Here is a 13,088-nt window from a genome sequence, read left to right on the forward strand (position 1 = left end):
GGCCAGGCTAAGTGGACAACATACCTTATGTCATGTCATCTCTACAGTCGCCCTTTGAGGTCAGTCTGTACTTGTCCCTGCTCTACAGATAATGGAAACTGAGGCACAGACAAATGAAGTCCCTTGCCCTGGGTCACACGGCTGGCACACTGTTGAGTCAGAATGCAATCCCCGATCCGTCTGCCGCCACACTCTTTCGCTTGCTTGCTCTCTTAACCCCTAAGCTCCACTGTCTCACATGCCCATCTGCCTTGAATTTACATGACATTTGTTTTGCGGGGTGCTGAATCATTTGTATCTTGTTACAGAGCTCTCTGGTCGTTCCCATGCGCTCCCCTTCTGCTGCACCTCCAGGAGCGTCTCTGTCTGGGACCCTGAGGCTCTGAGACCCCAGGGTCTCACCTGTCCTCTTCTTCCCTACCCTCCCTCTGTGTCTGGGCAGACACACCCTCACCTCCTGCCTCCTCCCCTCCTGCTCTGGTTTCTTCACTGCAGGGATGGGACAGTGGGCCAGCCCATCCTCTTGCTTTCATGCCATTGAGAAAGGCTGGGACGTGGTTTATTTGGGGGGCTGGTCCTTCCTCCTATGTTGCTCTTCCTGGCTAAGGGAGCCCCCGGCTCCCACACATCCCGCTCTTCACAAAGTTGCATCCCAGACTGGCAGGTGCTTGTTTGGGGAGCAACAGCCCCAGGATACGGGGTGGCTGAAGCTGGATGAAGCGGGTCCCTCCACCCTTACCTGCTCCCCACCTCTGGAGTTCTCCCTTACCCCTGGGGTGGTGCTCCCATGGCCCAGCCCTAGTCTGTTAGCGGGACTGTAATGGCAGAGCTCAGACCTGTCCTCCAGAAGGGAATTCTGCCCCCTTCCGGCCATGGTTGAATTCCAGAGGCCAGTTTTCCCTAGGGTTTGGAAAAGAAAGAAGAAAGAGTTAAGGCCGAGAGGTCTAGGTGGTCTCGGGAGGTAGAAAGGCACACTCCCACCTCTGAGCAAGGAGCTCCCCCCACCACGGTGACGCTCAGGTCTGATCTCACAGACAAGCCAGGGCTTCTGAGCCTGTGATCATTGTCTCATCAGTCAGCAAAACTGGGATCCAAAACAGCAAACAGCCTCCGTGCTGGCATGGCAAGAGGGTTGGCACAATACAGTGTGTGTGTATACGTGTGTGCGCGCGCGCGCGTGTGTGTGCACGCGGGCACGCGCGCGTTTGTAGAAACACACCTGGCAAGCATGCAACAGGCACTGGAAGTATGCGTGCCTGAAGCCCCCTGTTGTAGAGTGGGGCACCCCACGCGTGTGTGCCCCACCTCCTGGTCCTTGGGGCCAGTAGCACGGCGGCACGTTGGTGCCATCAGTGGGCTGGTGAGCTCATCAGTGGGGGGCCTCCAGGAGTGAGTGGGCCGGCGCGCTCTGCACCTCGAGCTAGCAAAGCCGGGAGCCAAGCTCAATTAGTTGGTGTCTGGCTCTGCCCGCAGGGGTGGGCTCTAGGGAAGGGACCAGAGCAGACCCTGCAGAGGGGTCTCTTGGCAGCTTCCTGGGCTGATTCCAGCGGGCCATGGAGGCAGCGTCAGGGTGGTGCTGCAGGAAATTGAGCAGAATTTGGGGTGCCCGGGTGGCTCAGTTGGTTGGGTGTCTGCCTTTGGCTCAGGTGATGGTTCCAGGGTCCTGGGTTCGAGTCCCACATTGGGTTCCCTGCTCTGCGGGGAGCCTGCCTCTCCCTCTGCCTCTCCTTCCGCCTCTGCCTCTCCCCTTGCTTGTGCTCTCTCTCTGTCAAATAAATAAAATCTTAAAAAAAAAAAAAAAAAAAGGAAATTGAGCAGAAGTCTTCCCCAAGTCAGGAGAAAAGCTGGGCTGTCAACTCACAGCCCACTGAGATGGTGTGAAAGTTTGCTTCTGCCTCTAAAATTGCCCTAGCAGACTTTGCCATCCTTCTCTGGGCACCTGCGCCAACACAGAGAAGGAGGCCTTTACATATGGTTATATAGAGAGATTCATGAGGCCCTGGGGGGAAAATTGGCATTCTTCTTTCAATGATTTATTTATAGGGCGATTGGATGATGGGGCTATGGAAGCTAAGGTGCCTCCATTAGTGAGAAGCATATGAGGCAGAAAGCCTTGCTCTGTATTTGACATTTAGTGGGGCGACTCCTACCAGGGAGCTGCTTTTTCTTTTAGAAGGTTTTGCCTTTAATGTTCTATTCATGGGCTTGCCTGAGCAGGCTGGGAGAAGGAAGGAGCCTGCAGTGCAGTGGGCTAGCCGGCTAAGGCCAGGCGGCCTGGGGAGCAGGCAGGGCCTGGTGGGTGACTCTGTGGCCAGTGCGGGGGCAGCCGGTCAGGCCCGGGCTGTGGGGAAGCGGCTCCGTTCCCGCACTGCGGGCCGCCTCCTTGGCACGGGCTGCAGGCAGCACGCCCTTTCGGGTTTACTCTCCTGTCTGTCTCTGTTTTCACTGGCTGCCAAGATCTGCCTCTAACAGCAGCTCTGTGTGACCCTGGCTTTGGCTTGGACATGGCCCTTTTCTTTCTAGGGACCGTGGGGTTGTAGAAAGAATGCCAAAGTTGGAGTCCCATGGCTGCGTTAGATTCCAGCCCTGTGGCTGGGTCTCTAGGACGCTGGGTGCATCTCTTCCTCCTTGGGCCTCAGTTTCTCTATCGATAATAGGACCAGAGTGATGGTTTTTCACATGTTTCTGGGAAGGAGAACAGTGTTTTCCAATGATATGCACTGTCAGAGTCCAGAATAAAAAACAGAGAAATGAGGGCACCTGGGTAGCTCAGTTGGTTAAGTGACTACCTTCAGCTCAGGACATGATCCCAGGGTCCTGGGATCGAGCCCCACATCAGGCTTCCTGCTCAGTTACAGACTCCTGATATGAGTCTGCTTCTCCCTTTCCTTCTACTGATGTGAATCTGCTTCTCCCTCTCCTTCTACCCCTCCCCTGCTCATGCTCTCTATCAGTCTTGCACTCTCTCAAATAAATAAATAAAACCTTTAAAAACAAACAAAACAAAAAACCCAGAGAAGCGTAAGTGGGCCTGGTCAGAGCTGGGAAGAGGGGCATCCAGCTCTGGCCTCACGGACACCCTGACTGACAGCCCCTCCAATTTGGAGATTGGGGAGTCTGCTGTGGCCCCTTTTGGCAGGACAGAGCCCACAGGAAGGCCATTGGGTGTGCTGGGTGTGGTGTGTTAACAAAGGGACATAGTCCCATCCTCTGAGAGGAGCTGTCTATGCTTGGAGTCTCCTTGCCCTCCTGTCCCCTCTCACACCTCAACCCAGACGTCAGGCTGTGTCCTCTTGTCACTCGGCTGTCACCGCTCTGGCCTGATGCTGACCCTACCAAACGTTTTCCTCCTGTCTCATCTGACCTTCTGGTGGCATCTGACTGTTGGCTGTGGTTTCCCCGTGGCTCTCCTGATGGCAGCTCCCCTGGTCTTTCTCCGACTTTGCTCGCCCACAGAGCCGGCTGCTCCTTTTCAGCCTTCTCTGCCAACTCCACCACTTGGGCAGCTCCCCAAGCATCGCCCTGGGCGCCGTCTCCCTTCTCGCTCTCCTCTGGGGGGCTTCAGCACGCCCCCGGCTCCCACACATCCTGCTCGGCGGAGGCATTGCCTCTGACGTCCGGGGCCATCCGTTCTGGGCCATCCGCCCGCCGCCCCCCTCCCCGCCCCCACTGCCTCTGCTGCCATCCCCACAGGAACCCTGGACTCAGTGTGTCTCAAACTGTACTCCCTCTGCCCGAGCTGGCGGCAGACCGGCTCCTTGTCCATTTCCCCCCGTCTTAGTGTCTGGCACCATCAACCTCCCAGGCCCCCTCAATTCCAGCCCTGGACCCACAGTGTGCTCCCTCACCCCAGCCTTCCCCTTAGTCCATCTCCAAGTGCCGTCCTTGCCCCCTCCGTGGCCTTCACACCTCCATTCCCCCACCCCGACCTGCACCCCAACCGAGGCTGCCTTCTCCCCTCCACCCCCTCACTGGAGCAGCTAGCTCCTAGCCACCTCTCTTGCCTTCACCCAATCCAGGTTTTATGCTGTGGTTACATTCTACAGTGCCACCTGCTCTTATCCCCTCCCTTGCTTAAAACACCTGCACTGATTTCTTTTTCTTCCCAGGATGGTCCAGACTTCCCAGCTGGACAGCCCATCATAGTCTGTGTTTTCTGGTCATTGTATCCAACCTATCTAATTGCAATTGCCTGTTTATTCTCTGCCCTCCTCACTAGAAGGTAGGTTTCATGAAACACGTTAGTTCCCACCCCCCCGCTCCCATCCCCGCCCCTCCAGATCTGCTCTCCGTCCCAGGAGCTTGGCCTGTCCAACATCAACATTGAGCTCCCACACCCTCTTGCTTCCAGTTGGCTTCAACCATTGGTGAGTCACCGTGAGTTCTCCTGCCCCTCCATCATCCCCCAAAGATTCTTCTGGAAGTGCAGCCCGAGGTAAGGATTCGAGTGTACGTTGTATATTTGGGAGGCGTCCTAGAAAACGCCAGTAGGTGAGCCGGGAAGAGAGAGAAGGGAAGAAGCCAATAAGAGGCCCGTGGTTGAGAAAAGGAATACTGTGGGCAACCAGGACTTAAAATCCCAGCAGGGAGCTTGGGGTTACAGCTTAGAACATGCACCTCAGAGTTATCTCACGGAAGGGAGGGAGTGGGGGTATTTATACACAGCTCCTTTCCATCATTGGCTGAGTGGTGTTCCTGGTGTAGAGATGAGCTCCCCCACCCCTCACTTTTGGCCTGCTCTGTGGGTGAGCAACTGCCAGCTCCACTGCTAGAAAAAGCCTGCAGGCAAGAGATGCAGGTTCTGCCAGGTGGAAGGCAGGCTGGTGTGCGCTAAAATGGTGAAAGCAGGGGATCGGGGCCTCCACAGCATCTGCCCCGCTCCTGCCCGAGCTCCGGGTTCAAAAGAGCTCCCTCCCCTCAGCCCCAGGGGTGGGGGTGGGGGTGGGGGTGGGGGTGAGGGCAAATGACATTCTCTCTTCCGGTTTCCTGACCCAGCTTCCCCGAGTTACCGTGTACCCATCCAGTTAGCTGCTGGGCCCCGATTTAGACAGCATCCTGCACAAAAGAGAATGCCGCACATGGCGACATCGCGTAGCGTTGAGTCCATGACTGATGTCTTGTCTTCATGAATTATTAGAAATGTTGATTCAGGACATGACCACAGTCACTGGATTTGGAACCCGGAAAACATAGTGCCAAAACCTTATTTTGAAAGTATTCCGTGGGGCACCTGGGTGGCTCAGTGAGTTAAGCGCCAGGCTCTTGATTTCAACTCAGGTCATGATCTCAGGGTCTGGGGATTGAGCCCCACATCAGGCTCTGTGCTCAGCATGGTGTCTGCTTAGGATTTTCTCCCTCTCCTCTGCCTCTCCCCACGCATTTTTAAAAATTGAATTAGGGGCGCCTGGGTGGCTCAGTGGTTTAAGCCGCTGCCTTCGGCTCAGGTCATGATCTCAGGGTCCTGGGATCGAGTCCCACATCGGGCTGTCTGCTCAGCAGGGAGCCTGCTTCCCTCCCTCTCTCTGCCTGCCTCTCTGTCTACTTGTGATCTCTCTCTGTCAAATAAATAAATAAAATCTTTAAAAAAAATAAAAAATTGAATTGTTTTGTAATCATAAGATCAAACCATGATAACCCAGGGCTTAAAAAAAAAAAAAAAAAGGAAAGAAAAAAGAAAGAGGAAAAGAACAGAGGCTAAGTAAAGTACAAGAGGGTTCTCTGTAGCTATCCAGCTGCTTCTACTTGGGAAGAGCTCTCCAGGCCCAGGGAACAGCAAGCACAAAGGCCCTGAGGCAGGAGTATTCTTGGCTGCCTTTGGGGCTGGGGCTTTAGTACCAGGAACTAAGAGAACACACTTGTTCTTCTTCTTCTTTTGTTTTAAAATCTTACAGCTTTCCTGTGCAGTGCTTCATTAAAAGCAGAAAAGGCAGGTCTTACTGGCCCCAAGTTCCAGATGAGGACACTGAAGCTTAGAGAGGCTACAGGGCTCATCCAGGGCCTGGGGCTGCTGCCGCCTCAGCCCAGCGCAGCTCTGCTCCTCTGTGGACCCAAGAAGCTAGGAGGCATAGAACAACAAGGCCAGCTGGACCACAGAGGACATCTGGTGGGACGGGAGCTGTGGTGGGAGAAGAAATAACACTCGTACTCTGAAAAGTTTAAGGTGTACTCGGCAGATTTTTATGGAACCAAATTTGCACTATTGATTCCGTGGCAAATAAAAACCTCTTGTGGATGCTCTGGGCTTCAGAGATCTGAAATGTTTGACTGAGACTGGCCCGAACGTGAGATCAGCCAAGCTCGGGGGGTGCCTGGGGTGAGGAGACGGCCTGTTTTGTCTTCTCTGTAAAAATGACTTGTTACTTTGAACTGCTTCCTCTCCTCCCAGGAAGGGAGGGCTCCCAGGTTGCTGCCCAGTCCCCAAGCCTGAGGCTGAAACAAAATCTCTTAGCAGAGGGAGAGAGGCCAGGGCCGTTCACAGGACCACACCCAGGAGAATGCACCAGCCAAGGGGGACATCGTGCCACCAAACTGTGGGCTGGGCGGTTGGCCCTGGGGCCGGCTGGAGGTAGGCATGGCTCTCATCTTCCTGTAATTGGCCCACCACCCCTAGCGGGCTGCTATTTCTGCTTTCAGTGGACAAATCTGATTGAGGGATTCGAGGTAGCTTGTTGGAAGTGGGGGATTATTGTGGGAAGATGAGTGACCAGGGCTCCAGAAGCCTCCAGAAAAGAGAGTAGCAGCCTTTCTGTGGTGCCTCTCTTTCCACCCAACCCAGCTGCCCCTGCTTCTGCCCCACCATCTGTACCCATGACTTGTCACCTTATACCAGGCCCAGTGTGGTCACCCAGGGCCGCTTGCTTTTCAAGATGGCCTCACATTCTTTGTATCCCGAACTTGATTTCCAGAAGAAAGACCTCAGTTGAGCCTGCCATGTTTTTCTGTGTTACAGATCACAGTCACCTGTGAATTGTCTATCCATGGATGAGCTGGCTGCCTTTTATTCTGTCAGTCGAGAGAAGTATGGGAGATGTGTCTCCATGTGACAAACTTTTTTTTTTTAAGATTGTATTTATTTATTTGCGAGAGCGAGAAAGGATGAGAGACAGAGAACATGAGGAGGGAGGGTCAGAGGGAGAAGTAGGCTCCCTGCTGTGCAGGGAGTCTGATGTGGGGCTTGATCCTGGGACTCCAGGATCATGACCTGAGCCAAAGGCAGTTGCTTAATCAACTGAGCCACCCCGGCGCCCTCCATGTGACAACCATTTAACAGTTGTTGAGTGCCTGCCTACGCTGGCTTGGCCCTAAGGATGAAGCAAAGAGTAAAAACCAAGTCCCCTGTTCTAATGGAGCTTACATTCTAGTGGGGGGATATAGACCATGAATGACTAACTGTATTTCTGTCAGGTAGGCCTAGGTGCTTAGAAGAAAAGACTGTTAGAGGGTGAGTTAAGGAACAGAGGGTGACCAGAGATGTGTTATTTTACAAAGATTGGGAAGCCTTTCTGATCAGGTGACATTTGAATAGAGGCCGAAGGAAGGGAGGGGTCTCTGCAGCCATCTGAGCTGTTTCTGTTTGGGAAGAGCTCTCCAGGCAGAGGGAATAGCAAGTGCAAAGGTCCTAGGTCAGGAGTGTTCTTGATACAGTACCTGGCTGCTTCTGGGGCTGGAGCTGTAGGCAGGGTTGGCATTCTGAGGTACAGACCATGAAGTAGTGACAGGTTCCTTTGGAGAGGACTAGAGCTTGGTGTCAGTTCCAAGTTCATCAGCCTCTTGGCTAGGGGGAGGAGCCAAAGTACAAACCAAAGCAACATTATGGCGGGAGGAGAAGTGGTGGGTCTAGGGATGCTTCTTCCCATTGGGGTCAGATGCTTCTCCTCAGTTAATGTGGTCCAGTCTGCAGCCTGAATGCAAGGTCACGGATCATTTCCCACAAGCCCTTCCCTTTAACTCTGAGCATGAAACATAGAACTTAATTCTGTGGATGGTCTTGTCTTTTTCATTTATACATCAGCCTTTTCTCCCCAATTAGACCACCATCTCTGACCAGGCCTGAGCCCCTGTGCTCCCTTGTAGTTGTTTCCTAAGCTCTCACTCTGGACTGGGTACCATGGGGCGTGAGTGATAGGCTGAAGATCCGTTCTCATTCAGGAAGCGTACCACCTGGTGGGAGTGAGCAGCCACACACCAGGAGTAGGGAAGCCCAGGGGAGGGTGGTAAGGAAGGCGTTTTCAAGCCAGCGGGGCTGGTGGCCAGAGGGGAGGCCCCTGCTCAAAGGCTCTATGGATGGAGGAGGGCCTGGAAAGACTGGGCAGGGTGGAAAAGTTGGGAGAACAAGGGGATAACTGTACATGGGCCATGATGGCTATATGGGGTGGTGGCGGACCGGTTGTAGAACAGATTGAGGGGAACCCGGTTGTCTCAGAGCCCTAAGTACCAGGGAGGAGGAGGGGTGGCTGACTCAACAGCCACTGAGTAAAATTTTTGAACTTCCCAAATAATGCATACATGTGACAGAAAACATGGGATTGGCAAAAGGAAGAAAATCACTATAATCCCACAACCCGAAGAGGGAAGTGTGGGAAAGCTAAGCCCTCCCAGGGCATTTGGTGCATTTGATAGCTCCTTCTGGGCTGCTTCCTGCAATGCAAATGTACCCTGTCTTGTTGAACCTACGGTTTACCTCAGACACTAAGTTGAGTAATTTCTAGGTGGGTAATTCTTCTTCTTCTCCTTCTCCTTCTTCTTTTTTTTAAGTTTCATGTATTTAAGTAATCTCTACACCCAATGTGGGGCTCGAACTCCCAACCCCAAGATCAAGTGTCGCATGCTCTACCGACTGAACCAGGCCCTCTAGGTTGGTAATTATCAACAGAATGTTCCATCGCATGACTGCCCGTCCCCTCAGGCTGTGCACAGAGACCGTTTCCAGCTTTTTGCTCTTGGACATGTTAGCCAACACGTGTGCCCACGTGCCATGTGGGCTTCTGAGCAGGAGAAGGAAAGAAGTGTGAGATGTTAAGGTCTTCACAGAAAGTCAGTTGTGTGGAGGCCATCATGGGATGTCAGTGACACCCCTTAGGTGTGTAGGCTAGATACTACCCCAAGTAGCAGCCAGCCAGACCTGAAGCCTCTGGGGATTTGGAGAGGAGGCAGGTCCATGTGCGTGAGTGCATGTCTGTGTGCGTGCGCACATGCGTTGTGGCCATGAACATGGCCCAAGTTTCCAGGGAAGCGGGCGGTGGGCGAACCAAAGGGAAAGGTGTACAGAGGCATTAGTTTTCCTTGGGGTTAATTTGCAGCAGAAACTCCCCAGGATGGTGTATGAGGAAGAGCCTGCCCCTTGCTTTTGGTTTGGACCAGGGAACTTGTGTGACTTTGACAGTTTTGTAGGCTCTTTTTAAATTTTTTAAAGATTTTATTTGAGAGAGAGAGCGCACGTGAGAGAGCACAGAGGGAGATGGCAAAGCAGGGAGCCGGGTGTGGGGCTTGATCCCAGGACCCTGAGATCATGACATGAGCTGAAAGCAGACTTTTTTTTTTTCCTTTTTTAAGATTATATTTTGTCAGAGGGAGAGGGAAAGCACAACCAGGGAAAGCAGCAGACAGAGGGAGAAGCAGGCTCTCTGCTGAGCAAGGAGCCGGATGCAGGACTCGATCCCAGAACCCTGGGATCATGACCTGAGCCGAAGGCAGACGCTTAACTGACAGAGCCACCCAGGTGCCCTGGAAACATCTTCACACAAGACAAGCATAAAGGTGCCCTGGCTCTTTCCTATTTGGAGCTAGAAGGGACCTTGTAGCTCAGCTGAGAAAACCGAAGCACAGAGAAGTGCCGTGGCTTGCCCAACATCACACAGCATTAGGAGTGGTTGGGTGGTATGTTCTCTAGAATATCCAACACGTGCTGCATGCTGGCTGGTAACATTGGTTAGCTGCGCCTTATCTGTCCACGACCCCATCCCCAGACCCTTCCTGCGTCTCTCACCCAACGGAGCACGCAGTGCTCGTGGCTGTCCTCGCTCAGTGGAGGCTGGTAGGGAGGGCTGATTCCAGGGGTCCGTGGACAAGCCCTTCACCTCCAAGTGGGTTGCTTAAGCACACAGGATCTGGCCAGACCCAGGTTAGTCTCCTGGGAATAACCTCATTTCTCTCAACGTAAATGTTTCCATCTTTAAAATGGGGCCACTCATGAGACTACCTGACTTGTAAGGTTGTATATATTAAACAAGACAAGACTGATACAGTTCTTGGTGCTTGACTGTGCCAGGGGCTCCGCAGGTGCTGCCCTCAATGTTAGCAGTAACAGGGAGAACTTCCTGCGTCATCCTCCCCGCAGGCCAGGCCTGACTACCCTGTGAAGTGTCGCCTCCTTGTGACCAGGGTTGAGTTTGAGTGAGGGGCTAGGCCAACATGGGCCAGCCCTGGTCAGAAGCAGGAGTCTCAGGACTGGTAAGGGTGGGTCGGGTCACCATGGGCAGCGGGGGCCACCCTGTCTGGGGAGGACTGACTCAGTCCTAAACTCCCTTCTCTCTCTGCCCAGGGTCCGGGAGATGTCCCCAGAGACAATGCAAGCGCAGTGGGAAGCATTCTCAGGTGGTTTTCTTTGGCCTGCCTGATTCCTCTCAAACTTATTTCTGGTCTTTGCAGGTTTTCTGTCTGTGTCTGCAGCAGAGCGGATGAGAGCAAGGTCTGTGGAGTCCAGGCAGGAACCAGGGCCCTGCTCCATCACTTACCAGCTGCCTGACCTTGGGCAAATGCTTTTAATTCTCTGGGGCTCAGTTTCATCATCTGAAAGAGGGGGCTAATGCCACCTGCCTCTGGAGGTTCTGAGAATTTTTTTTTTTTAAGGTTTCCGAGAAATCTTGATGTAAAGTGTCTTCCGGGCATGTAGCAAGGCTTCAGTGAGTCGCGGCTGCTGCGCTGTGTTCCTCACACAAGCCTATGACTTAAGAGCCATGTGCCAAGGCCTACTGTGTGTCAGGCTCTGCGGGGACTCAGAGAACCAAAATGAATGCCATAGTCCTCTCCTCAGTCGCCTTGCCTCCCCTGCCTTTTTCCACATGGTAGATCCCTCTCTTCTTCGTTCTAGGCCCCATCTTGCCCTCTTGACAGGTTGGGGGGGGTTGTTGACTTCTTGGGTATCAGGCCTCAGAGGTCCTTGGTGTCTTTGCACTAGGCTGACCACTTGCCCCCTTTACCAACAGGCTGATACAATCATAGGAGGAGAAAGGTGTATCTGGGGAGCTGGCCCTTGGCGAAGCCGTCAGAAGCTCTGGGGCAAGCTGTGTCAGGCCCCTAGGGAGGAATCCAGAATGTATTTTTCTCTCTGACCACCTCCTTGAAAAGAGTAGGAACCCTGAGAGAGCCATGGAGGGAAAGAGCTGAGGACCCGCCAGGGGCACAGCCTGTACAGCCCCAGATGGGGCCCAAACCCCTCCTGCCCACACCTTGCCCTCCATGGAGATAAGGTATGGGCTCTCCCCTGTACCTGTGGCAGGAGGGTCCTGCTCACCTGTCCAGTACCCCAGCCTTCCTCCACCCGCTGGAAATTGGCCAGGGCGGTTTTCCTAATGCGCTAGCCACATTACAATCTCAACAGAATTAACAAAAAAAAGAGAGAGAGAGAGGAAAGGGAAAGAAAAGAAAACAGTCCTTGTGCAAAAGCCGCTGCAGTGTCTGCCAGGACCTAAGATCTGGTACTATCTATTTTTTAATAATTGAGGGTAATAAATATGTATTTCTTTCTCCTCACCACCCCCCCCATCCTCCGCAGCTTGTCAGCTCCCTGCGTCTCTCCTCTGATCAGACCAAGTCTTCCCCAAGCAAAAAAAAATCCTTTAAGCAAAAAGGATTAAAGCCTTGAAAGTAGGTCTGCCTGAGCTCTCCCCCACCCTCCCTTCCCCTTCCCTGGGGTTGGTAGAGAAAGGCCCTTCTGGGGAGCTAAGGACAGCGGGGAGAGGGGGGAAGGGGTGGGCAGGCCGTTAAAGCAAGTCTGAGTCCCTGGCGAGGGGGGGGGGGGCGTGGGGAGGATGGGGGGGGGGGGGCGGGGGGGTGTATGTGTCTCTGGAACCCAGGACCGCACCATCCTCCCTCTCCACAGCCCATCCAGTTCCAGGCCCAGGCTAGCCTGGGGGAAGCAGGCCAACCAGCCCTCCTCTGGCTCCCGAGGAGGGGCTTGCCTGAGGACCAGGGTCCCCCAGTCTCCCGGAGTACATAGGAAAGTGGGTTTTGGTCTCAGACAGCCCCTACTGAGCTTTGCAAGCTGGCTTTGAGCTTTAGCGTCCTGTGTGACCTTGGAGCAGGCCACGGAACCTCAGTTGCTCAATCTATAGAATGGAAATATAAACTAGCGAGCAGGGGGGTCAAATAAGTCAGCCCAGTGCCTAGAGAATGATAAATGCAAAATAAATAAATTATTATTGTTCTCTTGATCCAGTTCTTTTCAGACACAGAGAGCAGTCTGTAACCTCCCCCATGGCCTGCTGCTTCACAGTGCCCAAGGGCCTGCCACGTTTTTCACGCAGCCTTGGCAACACCACGGAGAGGGGGTTGAAGCCAAGGCTGGGTGGTGTGGTTAGGAGCCTTGCTCAAGGATCAGTAGTGACAGCACTGGAACTTCGAGTGGGACTTGTACCCCCTCCTCCACTTCCTGCTCTGATACGTTCTCCTCCACCCTCCGAGGCTTCCTGACCTGGCACCCAGTATCCCCAGCTCTGAGCCCAAGGACCAAACCAGGAACCAACCCAGGGAAGGCCTGGTCTGGCTGGAAAGACAGGCCCCGGAGCAGGTGTGGCTGAGGCTTGGTGGACTCACCTTCCTTTCCCTGAATCTGCTGGCCTTTGCCGTTCTGCTGAGGCAGCAGGCGTGGCCCAAGGGGGCCTCCTTGCCTCTGAGCTGGGCACATGCTCCCAGGACTGGGTGCAGATGGGGACCCCAGAGTCCCTGCACCCACCCAAGCCCAGAGCCCCTGGCCTGTTCCAGTGGTCAGTGCTTGGCCACATGGCCTCTGGGGCCCCAACGCCCCCCCCCCCGGGGGGGGGGCAGCCCTGCCCTGGCTGCTGTGGGCCTGAGCTGGGAGAAGAGAGGCC

The 13,088-nt window shown here is 54.1% G+C and overlaps 1 protein-coding gene across 1 annotated transcript in view; it reads left to right on the forward strand.

Moving 5' to 3' along the window:
• LOC111151421 (reticulon 4 receptor like 1) overlaps positions 1–13,088 on the forward strand; it is a 71,200-nt gene that overhangs the window by 8,994 nt on the left and 49,118 nt on the right. The window contains exons 5-6 of the mRNA XM_022509413.1: positions 4,352–4,367; positions 6,020–6,103. Of these exons, the coding sequence (XP_022365121.1) occupies positions 4,352–4,367; positions 6,020–6,103 (100 nt within the window). The remainder of the gene's footprint in view (positions 1–4,351; positions 4,368–6,019; positions 6,104–13,088) is intronic.

The sequence above is a fragment of the Enhydra lutris genome, unplaced genomic scaffold (assembly GCF_002288905.1).
Source record: "Enhydra lutris kenyoni isolate GAN:26980312 unplaced genomic scaffold, ASM228890v2 scaffoldscaffold26, whole genome shotgun sequence".
Taxonomy (NCBI): Eukaryota; Metazoa; Chordata; class Mammalia; order Carnivora; family Mustelidae; genus Enhydra; species Enhydra lutris.